This window comes from Elephas maximus, chromosome 23 (assembly GCF_024166365.1).
Source record: "Elephas maximus indicus isolate mEleMax1 chromosome 23, mEleMax1 primary haplotype, whole genome shotgun sequence".
Classification (NCBI taxonomy): Eukaryota; Metazoa; Chordata; class Mammalia; order Proboscidea; family Elephantidae; genus Elephas; species Elephas maximus.
Genome location: NC_064841.1, coordinates 57,388,465 through 57,409,209, shown reverse-complemented (window position 1 = coordinate 57,409,209; position 20,745 = coordinate 57,388,465). Strand labels below are relative to the sequence as shown.

The following is a 20,745-nucleotide window of genomic DNA, read 5'->3' as shown; positions in this document are numbered from 1 at the left end:
ATCTAACTCATCTTTACATGCATTTTTAACAGAAGATGGTCCCACGGGCATCCGGTAGTGAGCTGTTGTCAGAATGAGCAATGATCATTTACAAGTAATCACCATATCCTGTTTGAAGATCCTTTCCCAGCCAATAGGCCAGAAGAAGCCTTGGTGGAGTGGCTGTAGTTTAGGTAACAAGCCCTGGCGTGAAACCAATCTAACTTTGAAACTTCAGCCATCCATAACAATTTCTTTGTTATAAACACAAATTTAAGGCATGCCTATTCTCTCCTCTCAAGGGGCCCTGGTAGCACAATGGTTAAGTGCTTGGCTGCTAACCTAAAGGTTGGAGGTTCAAACCTACTCAAAAGCTGTGGGAGAAAGACCTGGTGATCTGCTCCTGTAAAACCTGCAGCCGAGAAAACCCTGTGGTGCAGTTCTACTCTGCTACATGGGGTCGCTATGAGTCAGAATTGACTCAATGGCACCCAACAACAAAATTCACTCTTCTCAGAAAATAACCCCTGAAGCAGAGATTCCTGCTTCAAAGATTAGTATATGAACTTAATGGAAAAACTGATAGATAATTAAAGTATTTCTTCCTTTCTACTTACTGACTGGGTTTCTTCTTAAAAGTCACACTTGAAATGATGCATATCTAATACATGTATGAATATAATCATCAAATATTTTATAATAAAATAAACATTGACAGAGTGTAATATTTAATTCTTTTGGAGGAATATCAGGCACATTAAAATTTCTCAATTCCAATTACCACATGTGATTTTTTTTTCCTTTTACATAAACATAAATGCTATTGTAGCTCCTTACCCAAGAGAAGTTCTACAACGCCACAAACTCCCATAGTCCTTTCGGTTTAGCACGTTTTTCTTTTTTCTCCTCTTCAAACCAACTCTCAGCTTCCCTTACCCCCAATATTACCTACAAAGCTCTTTGGCCCAGCACCATTCACCACCCACATCCCACAGCACCCAGGCTGGAAGAAGCTTCCAGAAGTGCTTCTTCTCATGGCTCAGGCATTTTCACCAACTCTCACCATCATCCATGCTTGCCAGTAATAACCTTCTCTGCACTTGCTCTGAGAGGACAGTGGTGGTCCACTGGTAGAATTCCTGCCTTCCATGCAGAAGACCCTGGTTCGATTCTGGCCAATGCAGAGGCTTGCGTGTTGCTATGATGCTGAACAGGTTTCACCGGAGCTTCCAGACTAAGACGGACTAGGAAGAAAGGAAAGCCCTCTACTTTAAAAAATTACAGTCATGGGGATGGTGCAGGACCGGGTAGTGTTTCCTTCCTTTGTGCACCGGGTGTCTGTGAGTTGGGGACCGACTCAACGGCAGCTTACAACACCACCTATCCTAAGATAATCACCATTTGAATGATTCGTCCACGTTTGCTGGAAACAATCCAAACTTCAAGACCTCTCTAATATTTATTACCACTTTTTTTTTTAATACTGTGTACTAACATTTAATGCTCTCAGTCCTAGGTATTTTTTAAAGATTATTTTCTATCAGGAATCATTTAATCATTTATTTTCATGTGAAAAAGAGTCAAACACATAAAACCCCTGTGTGATGCCCAAGACATGTTACCTGTGCCAACTAACGGGCGATGACAGTGCCGGGGGAGGCAGAGAGAAGCTTCCAGCCATGAACGAGAGAGAGTACTGCACTATGTATGCAGAGAACCTTTTCAGAATACGATTAGCACAGGTGGAGGAAAGAAGAAGAAGAGTCACTGAGAAGTACGTGTGTGAGAAAAGAAAGTTTTCATTTGCTGTATCTATTGCCTTTGAACTTACTCTTCTTAAGTGTCAAGAAAAGTCTACTCCTAAGGCCGAACTGGTTATCTCATAACCAAAGATGTGGCACACTATGCCAAGACAGGCTCTGCATGGTAAGCACCCAAACTGACCCCACCTATTAGTAAAACTGAGAGAAAAAATTAATAAATTCAAAGGTCAAACATCTTAAAAAAAAAGATTATGAAGTCTCAAAATAAAAAAAGCAAGCAAGCAAACAACAACAAAACACTAGTCTAATTCATCTGTTAGATATGTAATCTTGTGATTTTTTTTTTTAATGTGTCAAAGAACAGAAAACCATCTTTTTGTCCATTTTCCAGAGCGGGGTACATTGACTATACCTGGTGACACAGTCTTACACTTAGGCGCAGAGGCAGAAACTGCGGTGTGTTCCGTTCAATGTTACCCAGAAAACACCTAACAGAGCTCCTAACTTATTTATTTTTAAAATCCACTGGAGTGGGTGGGGTAGTGGCAGGGATCAAATGGCTCCGATCCAAGAAGCAGCCCTATTTCTACTCCGTTCCCAATTCTGTGTGCTTTTAACATGATCATTTTTGAGTAGTGTAACTTTGCTCTAAAGAAACATCAGATACACATGAAAAAAACCACAGGTAAGCCTAAAACTGAGTGAGGGTAATGTATGAAAAAGCCAAAAACCCAAACCCACTGCCATCAAGTTGATTCTGACTCACGGTGACCCTACAGAACAGAGCAGAACTGCTCCATAGGGTTTCCAAGGCTGTAATCTTTATGGAAGCAGACTGCCATATCTTTCTCCCTCAGAGTGGCTGGCGGGTTTGAACCACCAACCTTTCAGCTAGCAGCCAAGTGCTTAACCACTCCACCACCAGGGCTCCTATAGGAATCATGTTGACTGCAGTGGGTTGTTCTTTTTAGAGTAATGTATAACCAAACCAAACCAAACCAAGCACCTTGCCATCAAGTTGATTCTTACTCATAGTGACCCTACAGGACACAGTAGAACTGCCCCACAGGGCTTCCAAGGAGTGGCTGGTGGATTTGAACTTCTGACCTTTTGGTTAGCAGCTGTAGCTCTTAACCACTGCACCCCCAGAAAAAAATCTCAAAGACAATGTAGCTTGCATTTTCAACTGTTTTTTTTTTTTTATTAGGTTAACTCTGGAAGACAGAAATGATATTTTACAAAAAAAAAAGGAGAGTGCCACTTTCTAATCCTCGCCACGACAGAAAACATGTGTCACATCCCATACTGTGAATCTTATTATGACCCAAACCAAAATCCAGACCCATTGCTGTTGAGTCAATTCCAACTCATGGCAACCCTACAGGACAGAGAAGAACTGCCCCACAGAGTTTCCAAGGAGTGCCTGGTGGATTCGAACTGCTAACCTTTTGGTTAGCAGTGGTAGCTCTTAACCACTACCCATTTTCTGAGCTCTGCTGAGTAGTAGAAATGTGTTCCAGGTTGTAACATGACTTAACCTGAGAGTAATGCTTTAAAACAAATTTTTCTAACATCTGCCATTTCATTTCTAAGCAATACCTTCTGTTTCCACAGAACTTAAACACAGCTTTGTTTTTAAAAGCTAAATTTCATAGGCCTTTCTTCAGCTCTATGGGATATTCACTTCTGGCAATAAAAGTTCCCCCCTTTAAAAAAAAAAAAAAAAAAGCTCCCAAATGTTTTAGTGTTTCTGCTCCATGGGCTTAGCTCTAAGTCAGTATGCCCACAAGAATAAAGGGGAAAAAACTGTTCTGCAAAGTGTCATCTCAATCCTCAAAGTGCATTTCCACAAGAAGCCTCATAGACAGAGTCTTAATTAAAAATTGTGAAGACGACCCGTCAGCCATCAAGGCAGAAGTACCAAAACGGATCAGGGAAAGAAGCTTCTACATTTATTCTTCCAGTACCTCACTGGTTTGGGCACATTTCCTTAGACTAAAATCCCCCAAATTATTAAGAAACCTTTACCAACGTGAGCATGTTTTCCATCTGCTACTATTTCCCGTGTATCAGGTACTCTTTTAGGTATGTGAAGAGTTACAATGACGAAAGCATCACTCTCCCTCTTCCAAGTAAACAGAGTTGTAGGCAACTGTAAAATGCTGGGCTAAAGATATGTATTTGGAAGCAGTTAGTTTTTAGCTGGAATTGAAGGCTTTGGTGTATAGGACATAATCTAGAGAGAAAATACAAATTAAAAAAAGGAAAGACTGGCTGAGGAAAGAAACCTTCAGACAAATTCCACTGGGCCGTGGAGTAGGGCAAACCATTGAGATCAGTGGTTAATGAGGAGTCAAAAGAGAGAGAGAGGAGAGATCTATGTTTTAGAAAAAAGAGAAAGGCAGAATTTCTAGAAGGAATGAGAGGTCCACAGTATTGAAACCTGCATGGAGATCAATCACCATAAAGGTTAAGAAGAAGGTATTGCATATGGGAGGGAGGATGTGGAAAAGATATTTATAATATCTATCAGGAAAGAAACTAAGGGTCCCATAAAACCCATACGAAGTCTGAAATAACAGTCCTTTAAGAACACTTTATTGCTCTACCATTGGACTTCAGTTAAGTATAAAGAGACTTACGGTTAGGCCAAATCTTAGTGTTTAAGACAAATGAAATAATTTCTTAAGGAGTCCTCTTAGCCAAGTTAATGTGCTCAGCTGCTAACTGAAAAGTTGGAGGTTCGAGTCCACCCAGAGGCACCTTGGAAGAAAGGTCTGGCAGTCTATTCTAAAAAATCATCCACTGAAAACCCTATGGGACACAGTTTTACTCTGACACACAGGGGGACACTATGAGTCAGAACTCTGGCAACTGTGCTCTATTTTTCAGTGATTTAAACAAAACTTATTCAGACCATGATTCTCCTAGGGGATCTTAAACCTCTTGAAATCATGAAATCCTTTTATTATTTTTTTAAAAATCATTAAATTATATTTATGACAAATAACAATAAAGTAAATTTAATAGCAATTAACAGACACTGGAAGTGACACAATGGTTAAGTGCTTGGCTGCTAACCGAATGGCTGGCAATTCGAACCCATCTGCTGCTCCACAGGAGAAGGATGAGGCAATCTGCTTCCATAAAGATTTACAGCCTTGGAAACCCTATGAGGCAGTTCTGCTCTGTCCTACGGTGTGGCTATGCGTGAGAACTGACTCGTCAGCAATGGGTTTGGTTTTAATAGACACTGGTGTCCCTGTTGGGGGTTGGGGAAGATAGTATACAAATAATCTTTAAGTCTTTGTTTGTAAAGACTGGAAAACAGGAGTCTCTCTTATGTGGCAGAACTTACATTCTTCGCTTCCTGACATTCTCCTGTTTTTACGCAAATAACACGCTTGCTCTACATTTTTTTTGCCGTGTCCTCCCCTCCCCTGTCGAGGTATTTTCTTAAGCACTATGCCAATTTATTTCACTTGTTGCTGTAAAAAAATTAGCATATTGTGCTTATGAAAATACCTGGGGGGGCAGGAATACGGTAGTCATTGATAGATCAGAGGAAAAAAATGCCATATTAAGGTGAAGATGAGAAGGGAAAACTTCAGAATACTATTCTCATATAAACTTAAAAATACAAAAAATGACCTATTACAATACAATGTCCATCTATACAAAATGATCCATGAACCCTGTAAACTTTTATATATCACCCAGTCAGGCAACCCAGCTCCAATGTTGGAGCTCACTGTCTATCTCGTCACTTCAGCCCCCCTTGATTAGTTACCACACACAATCCCCATATTTTATTGCTTCCTTTCTTGTTTGAACCTTTTCTGAACTTGACAAAGAAAAAGAGAGAACATGCTTATCAGTCAGTTTCAGAAATTGCATAAGAAATACTTACAGGCATCAGTTAGATATAGTTCTGTAATGAGAAAAACTGTGCTGTGTCAACCAGTTTCAGAATGCTACTACTTTCTCAGTCAGGACATTTTCTAGCCTTTCGCTAAAATTTCAGACACAGAATTTGCTCAAAGCCATACCACTTTTCTAAAGAGAAAACAAGATTTAATGATCCAACCAGCCTTCACCGAGTGATCACGGTACCATGTCTGGCCAAGGCATGCTTGCTTTGGTGACAGAAGGCCTTCTATTCACCCTGGAAATGCTAGTTTTCTCAGGGTTCTGTGTCTCATTCCTTTCCCGTCACTTTGTCTGCTCTCCTTGGCTGGTGCCATCAGCTCCCATGATTTTAACTGTCATCCAAATCTGAACAAGAATCATTTCCAAATCAGTGTTTTGAAAAGTAACATTTTTAGATTATTCATTACATAAGCAGCCTCTTGAGGCAATTATTAAAAAGTACTCTATCGCAATTCAGAAACAAATTTATAAGTTCATGATTGATTTGTTCAAATAAAGAAAAATAAAAAACCAAACAAACTGGGGTCCCCAAATAGACAAACCTAAACTTCTGAAGAGTGATTAAAAGCCGCTGGGGGGTGGATGTGAAGAAAGCCCCTGTCTCATGGAAGGCACCTAATTACATGTGCTCCCTTCCTCTTCCCCCTCCTGCCTGAATTTATTATTAATAAAAGTTTGCTTGAAGAAAGGAGTTTTTCCTTATACTCTCAGGTCGTATTTTTAATGTAAACTTTTTATTGCAGTATATACAGATACAAAAAGTCTAGAGACCCCACGTGTACACCTCAGACGATTTTTCATTTTCACAAAATGAATACCTGGGTTCCCAGCACTCAGATCAGAACACTGGAATCTTGGCAGAAGCCGCTTTGCACCCCCTTTTGTTAAGCCTGCATCCTCTCCCCCCCAAGTGGGAATACTATCCTGACCTCTAACACCATAAGTTACTTTTGCAAGTTTTTCACCTTAACACAAATGGAATCACATCACCTGGATGTTCATACAGACTACCTACACTAAACTTGCCAAACCAAAAAAAACAAAAACAAAAACAAAAAAAACCAAACCTGTTGCCAGTGAGTCGATTCCAGCTCACAGCAACCCTACAGGACAGAGTAGGACTGCCCCACAGGGTTTCCAAAGCTATAATCTTTATAGAAGCAGATTGCTACACCTTTCTCCCTCAGAACAGCAAGTGGGTTTGAACCATTGACCCTTTGGTTAACAGCTGAGCACTTAACCACTGTGCCACCAAGGCTCCTTGTACAGTTGACTAGTACCTGGGAAAATGTTCTGGGTCTACCAGTTGACTAGATGTTGTCAATGTGCCTAAGCTGATTACCCTTTTCTTTGTAAATATGATTTTATAACAAACCACTGGTATTCCCAAACCAAAAAAAACCAAATCCAGTGCCGTCGAGTCGATTCCGACTCATAGCCACCCTGTAGGACAGAGTAGAACTGCCCCACAGTGTTTCCAAGGAGCACCTGGCAGATTTGAACTGCCAACCCTTTGGTTAGCAGCCATAGCACTTAACCACTACACCACCAGGGTTTCCCCACCGGCATTACTGCAGATATAAAGTACCCCCCTATTGAATGCTAAGTGAGCCTCCTAATATTTTCTCTCATGGCAATATATATCCCTGAAAAACCTACTGGAGAAGGCCCTGAGACGCAGAATGTTTTTCCTATAAGCCACTGAACAGCCAGCAGACAGCAAAAGACACTCTAGGCTGCCACTAGAAGGAATTTCCGCAGGGTGACCCCAGGGACTTTCTGCCTGGGAACTTGTCTTCATCAGCTGAACGTGGACTGCGTAAGGCCATGTGGGATGTCAGCCACAGTTCACACAACTAGTCTGGATTTTGTGACCTGCTTTTAGAAAAGGCAGACTGTCCTTGCAGATGTGACAAAAAATAGGGAGGCTGAAAGAGGTAAAAAACAAGGTGCTAAACACACAAAGCACATTCACTCACACCTAACAAGAGCCAAATGTTACCATTTCCACAGTGAGAATCTTCTAGAATAGAAGCTAGTTGAGATTTGTGATCTAATCTCAATAATAAATATTCCACCATCAGCATCCCCACCTCCCAACTTCTTTTGGAAGGAGCCATTTTAGGTAATCTGGAAAACTAAACACCATGATTGATTAGTTACTTGTATATAAAAACATACACCTCATCCAAGAGATGATATAACAGTGTCTGACAATGTTAGGACAAGCTACCAGAATATTCTGGGAGAAGAATCTCCTTAAAACAAAACACCACTTGTAAACAATGGAGTAGCTGCCGAGGTAGCAGGCAACATCCTACTCTAGGAATTACTCTCTTCATCCAGTTATTTTCTCACATCCTCTTTGGTAGGTTTTTGATTCAGCGTTTCTCTCTGGAATTTTGAACCAGCAATTCCCTTTGTTTTCTTTGAAAAATTCCTTCCTTCAATGGGAATCTTGGTTACTACCCGTTAGTATTGGATTACCCATGGCAAGAGAGAATGGGGAGAGTCTAGGTAAATAAACACATCATTAAGGAGTAAATGCATGAAAACAATCTCTGTGGCTGCTTCATAAAAGGCCAGCTTTAAATAAAGGAAAAATGCCGTGGCTCCACAAATACTCTGCTCTGACTGAATTCCTCTCATATCAGGTTATAATTGTTTAATTCTAAGAGAAATAAGACTAAGAATTAATGGGAAAAAAATAACATACTCAGGAACAGTGGGACACAAAGGATTGATGTATTGAGGCGGTTGGTGACTGTAACAGCAGCCACTCTATTCTGTTAATGAGCCGGAAAGGGGAAGTGATATTCCTCAGACAATTACCAGACCTAATAATAATGCTTTAAATTCACCTCTTTAAAAAACATGCCATTCACCCCATGTGGGAAGGACGGAAGGAGAGGGGCAGGGAGGGAAAGAGACCCAGGAGCAAAGAGGCAAAAGAAGAAAGGAGACTGGCCCTGTACTTGGAGTTGGAGTGAGGAAGTAAGAGCCCTGGCTGAGGAAGAAGTGGAGGCAAGGTCAGGAGAGCCTGGCCTTCCCGGTGTCCTGGCCACCAAAGCTAAGTCCCAGGAGGGCCCCACAGGTGAGGGCCACAGCACTACTTCTCTGTAGAGAGCTATCTTGTTCCTGGCAGCCAGTAGAGGCAGGGAGGGAGGTCAGAGTGGACTTAGAGGAGATGAAGAGGGCAGTGGATGTGGGAAGGCTCAAGGAAGGAGGCCAAGTGTCTGAGGTCAGTGGGTAAGGAGAAGCAGGAGCAATTATTTTCATTGTTAGCTGCTGTTTAGTTGGCCCTCTAATTAGAGAAGTAAGGAAATCAAAATCTGTTCAACTAGTTGCTGTGATGCAGGTCCCATTCCTCAAAGCTTTTACTCTACAAAGCATGCTGAGTACCTGCGTCTCAGGTTAGTAGAGAGAAAGGTCTCATCCTTGGCCCAGCTGAAGTGCAACAAACCTCCCTTCCAAAGTAAGCCAACCTTGAAGCACAAGCCAAACCGATCCTGATTTTGTTTTTAAATTATTGTACTTTAGATGAAGATTTACATAACTACTTTCTCATTAAACAATTAGTACACATATTGTTTTGTGATATTGGTTACCAACACCATGACATGTCAACACTCTCCTTTCTTGACCTTGGGTTCTCAATTACCAGCTTTCCAGTCTCCTCCTGCCCGACCCCTGGGCTGGTATGCCCCTTTAGTCTCATTTTATTTTATGGGCCTGTCTAATCTTTGGCTGAAGGGTGAACCTCAGGAGTGATTTCATTACTGAGCTAAAAGGGTTTCCGAGGGGCCATATTCTCAGGGTTTCTTCAGTCTCTGTCAGGGCAGTAAGTCTGGTCTTTTTTGTGAGTTAGAATTTTGTTCTATATTTTTGTCCAGCTCTGTCCAGGACCCTCTATTGTGATCCCTGTCAGGGCAGTCAGTGGTGGTAGCTGGGCACCATCTAGTTGTGCTGGACTCATCTGGTGGAGGCTGTGGTAGTTGTGGTCCATTGGTCCTTTGTTCCCAATGGGGTGAGATCAGTGGAGTATCTTAGATGTCTGCTTACAGGCTTTTAAGATCCCAGGTGCTACTCACCATGGTAGAATGTAGAATATTTTCTTTATAAACTATATTATGCCAATTGAGCCAGATGTTCCCCGAGACCGTGGTTCCCACAGCCCTCAGCCTAGTAATTCGGTCCCTCAGGGAGTTTGGATGTGCCTATGGAGCTTCCGTGACCATGCTTTAGACAAGTTGTGCTGGCTTTCCCAGTATTGTCTCCTGTCTTACCCTTCACCAAGTTTACCACTTATCTATTCAGACCCTGGTTTCTTTAGATATCTTTTTGCTTCCCTGTATCACCTGCTTTCTGATAGCCTACTAATGAGCAGAAGAAGCTGGAAGAGATGGCAAGAAAAGCGAGTGGGAACAGGAGCCTGTGAACTGGGTAATCCACACATAAGTCAGTCCTGGAACATTCTGGAATTGGCATGTGGATGGTGACTGACAGAGGAGAATGAAATCCTAAAAGCTTTGCTTCCTCCAACGCTGCACAACTGCCACCTTAAATCCCTAAGGGTTGGCATGAACTTGTTGAACTGCTGTGTTGGAAAAGGAAGTCAAGACCAACTTAACCTCAATGTGTCCTGGTTTGCTAACTCCAGACAAAGGCTGCTGACTCAAAGGGGGATATTCACAGAAGGCAGGAGTGGAAGTGCCCTACTGTTCTTCTACTAAACAGTCTCCCAAATGTTGTTGCAAGTTAGGGATACTGAGGGTGGGCTCGGTGAATGAGCCTCAAGAGCTCCATTTCTCATTTTTTGGCCCCCTGAACTCTCTTTCTCTATAGGGAAAGGTGTGTGCAGAAAATGGATGAACTTACCAGAAGTGAAAACTCCTTGCTCTGTTTTCTGTCATTCTCAGCCAGGTTTTAAATCCTCCCTCCTGAGCTAAAAGCAGTGTGTTCACCCAGGCTGTCAATCAAGGACTCAGGACTTGCAAGTTTTTCTGCATGTCTTCTGGACCTAAATGTGCAAGCCCCATCAACGCTGATGGGAGTTCCATGCATGCGCAACAGACCATATGCTGGTGATGTTTTCTCCAGTGTTACCCCCAGTGGCCTTTAGGGGAGGACTTCTCTCTAGTGGTTTAAAGAAATTGGGAAAAGGCTACAAGACAAGCATTCTCCACTCTTCCCTGGAATTCAGCTCAGTGTTGGTAAAGTCATCTTACCTTGCAAGACCTCATGCTTGACCAGAGCAAGGGACAGGAGTGAAGATACTAGTCTGCCAGCATGCAGGAGAATGCACTACAGTCTGCAGAGGGCTCGTTCTGTGTCAGGCCCTTCTCTAAAATGCCTAACAACCCACTGGGTGGAGAGACCTATACATACAGCATTAGTCTGTAATAATAATAAAAAACAGTTTTTTTGTTTTGGTAAGAAAATTGTTCAAAGAGGGCTCTAAGAGCACAGAGAAGGTATGCCATGCCTTGCAGAGGACGGGCAAGGGATAGGTCCGAAAAGGAGGAGATGTTATGCATTGAAGGGTGAATGACTGCCCTAGAGGCAGCCTGAGGTCAAATCTCAGCTTCGCAACTGTGACTGTGGGCAGGTTTGATAACTTCTCTAGGTCTCAGTTTCTTGCCTATACGATAGGAACGGTAGTAAGAATTAAATATATAAAACAATAAAGTGTCTAGCACTCAGCATCACCACCATTATCATCATCATCACCACCATCATCTCCATCACAATCACCACGACCACCATCATCATTATCATCACCACCATCATCTCCATCACAATCACCATGACCACCATCATCATTATCATCTTAACCACCACCACCATCATCTTCACTAGCACCACCACCATCATCACCACCACCATCACCATAATCATTATCATGATCGCCACCATCACCACCACCCTCACCACCATTATCCTCATCATCATTATCATCATCACCACCATAATCACCACTACCACCATCATCATTATCATCTTAACCACCACCACCATCATCACCACCATCACACCCATCATCTCCATCATGATCACCACTATCATCACTATCATTACCACCACTACCACCATTATTACCATAATCACTATCATCACTACCACCACCATCACCATAGCCATCATCAACATCATCATCCTTGGCTGAGGCATTAAAGAAAACATTTCCAGATAAAATTTAAGAAAGAATATGACTCTTCTCATAAAAAAAAAAAAATACATAGCCATAAATCAGTGAGGAGGGATAAGGGACTTGAAGGCTAATTTTGTGCTGGGAAATAGTCTTCTCTTTAGACTACTGAATAATAGTCAATGAACTTCTAAATATGGTAACACAAATAAGTACCATCTTTTACCGTCAGCCAAGCATCTTCGCCCAGCACACCACTCGGGGTTTAAATTATCAACCAGTGTTACTTAGCCCCCCCCCCCATAACATTGTAATGAACATAAAGTGCCAAGGATTAAACCTTTAAGCACTTTATAGGTCTACGGTACAAAGAAGTTGTTTTTAACCCATATAGCAATCCTATAGAGCTGCCCCATAGGATTTCCAAGGAGTGGCTGGTGGATTTGAACTGCCTAACTTTTGGTTAATAGCTGAGCTCTTAACCACCGTGCCACCAGGGCTTCTCTTAACCCATAAGAACTCAATTTGCTCATCATTGCTTTTCAGAGACTTGATTTTGTATTGGGGAAAGTGGGTATGGACAAGCTGTCCAGGACAATGGCTCTGTTGTGCTCATTTTAACCCCTGGAAATCCAATCTGTATAGATTAAAAAAACCTAAAAAAATTTAAAAAGAGGGGGACGCAGTCAGGAGAGCTTAAATCTTTTTAAATAATTCCAATTTAATTGATGCTGAAGTGGCCTCTCCAATTCCAGCTGTTTGGTACTTCTCTCCACATTGAAGACCTCCTTAATACGATAATCCTAACCTCATCTTCCGGCTCATTACCTCGGGTGGCAGAGCTATGTGTCTGGTCCCAGGCAGGTTTTCTTCTCTGGCCCCTGCATTCCCGCCTGCGCCTGCAGGAAGCAGAGCCGCTGCAGCTGCCAGGGTTTATTTATACACATTCCTGCCTCAAATTGAATTAATGAGCGTAATGTAACTCAGGCGACATCCTCCCAGCTCGGGCTCTCTTCACCCCACTGGCCGGTCTGCGTTGGCTCTCGCTTCCTCTTGTAGAGCCCTTATCGGAGTGGACTCAGGCATGGAGGTAACTCAGGTCTTCCCCACTTCAGTGTGCCTCCAGAGCACCTGAGGACCAGCTAGAACGCAGATTCTAGTCCAGAGGCTCCAGGCTGGGGCCCGAGATCCAGCCTTTCTAGCAAGCCGTCTGGGGATGTGGGTGCTGCCACACTTTCAGTAGCCAGGGTTACTGAAGTATTCACCTGCACTGAATATAATAAACCCAAACAAACAAAACAAAACAAAAAAAGCATTTGCTGTGGCGTTCACTCTGACTCATGGTGACCCCACAAATGTTAAAGCAGAGCTATGGTCCATATGGCTTTCAGTGGCTGATTCTTTGGAAGTAGGTCACCAGGCCTTTCTTCCTAGGTGCCTCTGGGTGGACTTCAACTTCCATCCTTTTAGCTAGCAGACAAGCGCATGAACCCGTTTGCACCACCCAAGGACTCCAAATATAATAAGCAATGCCCTTAGTGAATAACCAAAAAGTAAATGGTAATTGTTGATTTTTCTGACCAATCTGATGTCATTTAATGTTTATAAAAAACATAAAAATAAGTACCCATAGGGTATCTGTCTACCTTTTCCACATGAGTAAAGGGTAAGGAATACATCAGACCACAAGTCCTATTACTCCCTAAACCCAGTCCAACACACATTCCAGGGCCAAGGAGCTGAAACAGTGTGGAATATGAATGCTAGGACCCCTAACTCATACAAAAAGCAAAAGCATCCCTCATGAGAAACTTCGGCGTGGATGCGGTTAGATACAGGAGGTCTGTTTACTGCACTGGGCAGACCAGTGAGGAATTTCCCGCATGCTCTGCTAAAGTCAGAGTGCAAGGAAATTTCTCTGAAGTCCGGGCAATGAAATCAACGATCTCCTGTATGTTAACACATTGTTTACCTTTGCTGAGGAGCTGTAGTGGCGCAGTGGTTAAGCATTCGGCTGCTTAGCAAAAGGTAGGTGGTTCGAACCCACCAGCCGTTCCACAGGAGAAAGATGTGGGAGTTTGCTCCTGTAAAGACTACAGGCTAGGAAACCCTATGGGGCAGTTCTACTCCATCCTATAGGGTCACTATGTGTCGGAATCGACTTGTCATTACACAGCAAAAACAATATACTTTTACTAGTAATCTCTGGCAAAAATCCTTCCAAATTTTACCAAGTGTGGAAAGGGATTCAAAAGGGCGAAGAGGAAAAAATCTTAAAACAAAAGTACATTAATATATCTGAAAACCAGTGTCAATGTGTTAGATTTCATTCTTCCTGGGTATGAGTACATACTGTATCTTCAGCAATAAATAGCTTTAACCTTGGACCCAAAAATTGTTTGCTCAGGTCTGCACAAACTCAATCTTTGGCTGCTTTAAGGCTTTTAAGTTGAATTTTGCATAAAAAGTAGGTTGGGGGCATTTATTTTTAGAGGAAAGATTGAATTTATCATGAAACACATTTCATCGAGAAACTGGTAAAAGGTAAAACCTTTTTATACCCAAACCATGAGGACTGCAAATTCCTTTACTAGAAAAGTTGACTGCTTCTGTTGAAAAGATTAATTTATGCTGTGTAGCTTTTGGAGCATAGAGGGATAGACGAGATTGCATTTTACATTTGGGGTGCATACCTTATAATAATAAACATTAGCTCCTGAGATAGGAAAGACGGTGGTCTATCAATGCCATTCCCTTACTGTAAAGGTTCTTCCAGCGGATTTACATGAATTGTCCTAAATGTCTTCTAGAAATATCCCAACAGTTAACAAAGTTCACCCCAAGCCTTCCACTACCATTTAAGGTCTCAGTGTAAGGATTACGGATTAGGGAGTGATTTCATTTGGTTTTAGTATCCAATTCGCTCAAGTTGAAACTACCACAGTGTTTTAATTAATACAATGAAATAATGCTGACCACATTTCCGCCCCCCTCCCCCTTCTCTTTCTTCAGTTGGTTCTGGCTTGACAACATCCTGAGGGAACAAAGAAATAACACTTTTTAATGCGAAGGAATGTTTGGCTACTTCACACAAGGCAATGGCTTGCCAAGAGGCTACCCTCTATGGATTAGCTACTGAAATTTCTTCAAGCACAAGTATAAGGAAATTTGTTACTCAAATTGCTTTAGACACTGACAAATTACGGATACCCATATGCAGTTAATTTCTGATTTTAGGATTATCTGATCCCATCAGAGTCTCTGCCTAGAACAGGCCATCCCATGGACAGGCCCCTGCCCCCATGGCTTTCTACCATAATGCCATCTCCTCTCTACCATCTACCTCTTTAAGCTTAAATCTGATTCTCCAAGCTCTAAGTCCTATTTACTTCAGTTTTCTCATATTGAAAACTCTTGCTTTGTCTATGCTCACGAATGAGTATGTTTTTCACTGTATGTCTTGAACTTGCCTCAAGTCTCTGTGGAGTTAGGCAAGCTTGTCTTCTCATTGAGAGAAGCTGTTCAAGGCAAGATCCTGGCTTCTCCAGGGAAAGCCAAGTGGAAAAGATCTTATTTCTCCTTTTTTTTTTTTTTTTGCAGGAGAATTGAGGCATTGCCAGGATTCTTCTAAAACACATTTAGGTCAATTCACATAAACTTGCTAGAAGAACCACTGAGGTAGGGAAATGGCTGGGGTTTGTCCGTCAGATGTTCCCGCCCACACTTTGGGTCTCGAGTAACTGAGAGACTATTCACAGTGCTGGAGTCCAGAGTTCATCACTGGCAGAGACAAGTCTCCAAGGGCAGCAATGCCAGAGGATATATCCTAACCAGATGGTCCTGTGGCAGCCTCCGTGGTTTCCACCAGCTCTCTCCACCTTGTTCTAAAGCTTTCCACACATTCTGTGGGCTCCTGCATCACAACCTTCTACTCCTTCCTTTTCTGTTCATTAAGTCAAAGCCCATTTTTGTGGATTGAGATCAAGGGCCTGACTGGCACAGTTAAGGAAGTTTAGCCTGTTTAGGTTATAGCCCCAAACCCCCAAGATCAAGGGCAAGGCCAGTGAGCAGCCTGCTCTCCCTCAGAAGCAGTATCACCACGGGAAGTATTATCCTGGGCAGGATGGGCCTTGCTCAGCAGAGACTTTCTCAAAAAATAGGCACTGGGAGGGAATAAGAGCTCATGTTTTAAGATATCTTTTCCTGGAAATAAACCACAACAGAAGAAAAAATCCGAAGTTTTGACTCTGAGTTTACTTAAATTCTTGTTCTCAATGCCAAATGCTCTGTCTGTCTTGCCATTCCAACATGTCCTAAAGACCAAATGGATGTACGGACTGTTTGCACCCTCTTAGAGCAAATCACATAAATACTTCTGCTATAAGATGGTGACATAAATGCTAGCCATGCTGTAACGCACATAAAAACAACACAGCTGAAGAAATCAATGTTGTTGGGTGGATCTGAGGATACTGGTGAGGAGGGAGAAAGAGGGAGGAGGGCCTGTAAAGGTTTTAAGTAAGCATGACTGGGAAGGGTGATGACACCATTAGTTGAAAATGTAATCCCACTTGGGAATAGGGTTTTCTTTGTTATGCTAATGAGAGCTCAACAGTATAAGGTGTGTTTTAAGCCAATCAATCACCTGGGAGATATAAAAAGAGAAGAGGCACAGAGAAGGGAGCACAAATGGAGCGGATGATACAAGATTGTCAAGGAACTCTAGAAAAGCGGAGACAAGGATTTTCTCTCAGAGCAGACAGTGAGGACCTTCCCTTAGAGCTGGTGCCCTAAATTCAGACTTTTAGCCTCCTAAACTGTGAGAAAATAAATTTCTGTTCATTAAAGCCACCAACTTGTAATATTTCTGTTCTAGCAGCTTTTTTTCAGCAGCACTACATAACTAAGACAATGCCCTACAGAGTTTGAATAATCGTAAGGTTTTTTCTTAACAGCACAGAAAATGTTTTGTTTAGTTCATTAGGAATCATATTAAATGACTTATCAGTCAAAAAGAACATGAGAGAACACTCATATTACCGCTATTTCCTTTAGTTTTCAAGAATTACTTTTCCCACATTAATCATAAAAAGGCACAATTCTGACTTACTATGTGACAGGCCTTTTTTTCACGGTCGATCTTATTCTTTCTTGATACTATACCTAGGAAAGTTTCTCAACTGCCCTGTAATTGCCTTCAGTGAAAATTTAAATCCTCCCCTTTCAGGTTTCATAACTGCACCTGGCCTTCTCCATCAAATTAAGGCCCTCTGTCCTCACTATATCAATCACGTTTTCCTCTGTCTTTCTCCCTCTCCACTTCTTTTGATTCACATAACACATAATCACTTTGCTTCCTGCTTTTCTTTTAATTAAAGCTGCTGTGCTGGGGACAGACTTCTCAAACAGTAGTTTTTTTTCTTCTCTTGTTATATCACTTCACTTTCCACTAAGATCCTCTACCTTAACTTGGCTCTTGGTGCCTGACCCATTCATGCCCCGAATTCTCTTTTAAAGCAGCCTGTAAGCTTGGAACGCCCCTGCCACCTGATCTAAAACTAAAAAACCAAACCTTAGCCATGACTCATAGCAACCCTACAGGAAAGAGGAGAATTTCCCCACGTGGTTTTCAAGGCTGCCACATGGTTAGTAGCCAAGTGCTTAACCACTGTGCTACCAGGGCTCCTCCACCAGTAACAATACCCCCAACAAGTTTCATTTCTCCCATGAAGTCATCCCAGATTGATCAGAGGCTGGCTGCTAACTTAATTCGACCTAAGTCTGATTATTAACCAAAACTTCCTCCCCAACTGTGTGGTTCTGTTTATCAATTCACAAATACTGATCCCTTTAATGGAAACCCTGGTGGTGTAGTGGTTAAGTGCTACAGCTGCTAACCAAAGAGTTGGCAGTTCAAATCCACCAGGCGCTCCTTGGAAACTCCATGGGGCAGTTCTGCTCTGTCCTATAGGGTCGCTATGAGTCGGAATCGACTCGACGGCACTGGGTTTGGTTTTTGTGGTTGGATCCCTTTAATATAATAATGAAAATGCTGTCCAAGAGTTACTGGCATCTGTGATCAACTGTCTTTATTGGCCTGACCTCTCGTAATAAAACCACCGTATAATGATTAGCCTAGAACCGCCGGGAATTAAAAACCAGAAACCGGTTGCTGTTGACTCTTCTCTGACTCATGGTGACCGCATGTGTATCAGGGTAGAAATGTGGGTTTTCAGAGTCTGGTTTTTCTGAGGTAGGGCACCATGCCTTTCTTCTGAGGTGCTTCCGGGTGGGTATGAACCACCAAACTTTCAGTTAGTAGCTGAGCACGCTAACCATTTGTGCCACCCAGAAATTCCAAAATCTTTGGGTTTTTGGGGGGACTTTGTGTATGGGGAGTTTCTTCTTAATGGTTATCTTCTTACGTGCATAATGTAAAACATACATCTAGGACGTAGGGCAGGCAAAAAACGGGGGAGGCCACTCACCCGAGAGACATCCTTGCAGTTGCTGGGCAAAATGGAGGGGGCAGGGGTTCCCTTAGAAAGCGTTCAACCCAAATATTCTCTTTAGAGCTGAATGGTCAATAAGCTCTGACTCCATTTAAAGCAATTAATTAGCAAACCCATAGATTTCTCAGTTGCTCCTTAGTTTTATTTTTTAGGGAAAGTCTTAGAAAGCCAAGAACCTTTCCATTGCAAACGACTGGAATATAAGTCAGATAGTTCATCTCCTAAGAGCTTGGGGCACCTGGAGGACTCTGCTCCTCCCAGGTCTCATCTTCTCTGAGGCTGGGTTTCCTACCACCTATCTTGTTTGCACAAAATGTAGCTTCAGATAGTGAATATGCCTTTCCAGATCTCTGGCGTAGTGTTGAAAGTGCTGAGCTCCTAACCCAAAGGTCGGCGTTTCCAATCCACCAGCCACTCTGTGGGAGAGACATGTGGCAGTCTGCTTCCATAAAGATTTACAGCCTTGGAAACCCTACGGGGGCAGTCCTACTCTGCCCATAGGGCCCCTATGAGTCACAATTGACTAGACCGCAGTGGGTTAGGTGCTGTCTTAGTCATCTAGTGCCGCTGTAACAGAAATAGCACAAATGGATGGCTTTAACAAAGAGAAGTTTTATTCTCTCGCAGTCCAGTAGGTTAGAAGTCTGAATTCAGGGCGCCGGCTCCAGCATAAGGCTTTCTCTCTTGGTCATCTCTGGAGGAAGGTCCTTGTCATCAGTCTTCCCTTGGTATGGGAGAATCTCAGCACAGGAACCTTAGGTCCAAAGGATGCACTTTGCTCCTAGCGCTGCATTCTTGGTGGTATGAGGTCCCCATGTCTCTCTGCTGGCTTCTCTCTTTTATATCTCAAAAGAGATTGGCTTAAAACACTAACTAATCTTGAAGACCTCATCAATATAATTGCCACTAATCCATCTTATTACAGTGATAGGATTTACAACATATAGGAAAATCACACGACATGGTGGACAATCACACAATCCTGAGAATTATGGCCCAGCTAAATTGACAGATATTTTGGGGGAACACAATTCAACCCGTGACAGATGCATCAAGCAGTGGAGTCAATTTTGACTCATAGTGACCCCATGTGACAGAGTAGTACTGTGCTCCATAGGATTTTCTAGGCTGTAATCTTTATGGAAGGAGACCTGGTGGCACAGTGGTTAAGCACTCGCCTGCTAACCAAAAGATAAGCAGTTTGAGCCCACCAGCTGCTTTGAGGGAGAAAGATGTAGCAGTCTGCTTCTGTAAAGATTTATGGCCTTGGAAACCCTATGGGGGCAGTTCTAATCTGTCCTAGAGGGCTGCTATGAGTTGGAATCGATTTGAGGCCAATGGGTATTCGGTCTAGAGCTGTGCTGTCCATTAAGCAGCCACTGGCCAGGTGTGGCTGGTCACTGAGCACTTGAAATACGTCCAGTCCACCTTAAGATGTGCTGCAAGTATGACACACACAACGGATTTCAAATATTTAGTACAAAAAAAGAAAATAAAATATCTCATTAATAATTCCTTTTCATTCTGGTTACACATTGAAATGATTCTATTTTGGATATATATTGAGCTAAATAAAATATACTAATAAAGCTAATTTAACCTGTTTCTTTTTTCTTTTTCTAATGTGGCCACTAGAAAATTTAAAAATTATACATGTGTCTCATGTTCTATTTCTATTGGACAGTGCTGTTCTGGACTGTGACTCTACACCATTTGAATTGTTGGCCTCTCTTAGGGAAGCTCCTATTTTCCTTCCATTTCTGTTTCAAATGATTAGCTTCTACCCAAAGCTGTCTTTTTTGTTTGTTTGTTTTGAAGGGCATGGGTATGCATATAATGAAGGCTATAAAAAGGAGGTAATATACCTCGAGTTACTGACATTTTTCTACCAAAGTCCCCTGTACTCCAACTTGGAAGACTCCCAGTAGGAAAAGTTGTTTATCTACCTCATGCCCAAGCCTGCCAATTTTCCAGGCAGGCATAGGATAATTCTTTCCATCTTAACTTGACCCAGACAGTTTTACATTTTGGGTCTGTAACTTGAATTATTAATTTCTTCATTAAATAGTAATCTTTTCAGAAGTAACGGAAACCCAACTTGAACTGTCCTATGAAAAAATGGGAATTTGCTGGTTTATGTATATCTAAAAATTAGAGATGGACCTAGCTTCAGGTGTAGTTGGCTCCAGGGACTACTTCACAGCCTCATCTCTCACTTAAACTTTCTCCAATGGAGGACAACATGCTCAAGCCATCCATATTCGGGTACTCTCTGTGTGGTGGCCCCTGCTAGCTCCAGGCTGACATTGTCCAAAAATAGCCACCCAGCAGCAAGAGAGCTTTCCCACCTCCACTAGTTTCCATAAAACCTTTGACTTGTCTCTGATTTACCTGGTTTGGGTTACCATGCCCA

The 20,745-nt window shown here is 42.3% G+C and overlaps 1 protein-coding gene across 1 annotated transcript in view; it reads right to left on the bottom strand.

Moving 5' to 3' along the window:
• Window positions 1–1,111: 1,111 nt before the first annotated feature.
• ATP8A2 (ATPase phospholipid transporting 8A2) overlaps window positions 1,112–20,745 on the bottom strand; it is a 705,555-nt gene continuing 685,921 nt past the window's right edge. The window contains exon 34 of the mRNA XM_049867411.1: window positions 1,112–1,223. Within this exon, the coding sequence (XP_049723368.1) occupies window positions 1,197–1,223 (27 nt within the window). The 3' untranslated portion in view covers window positions 1,112–1,196. The remainder of the gene's footprint in view (window positions 1,224–20,745) is intronic.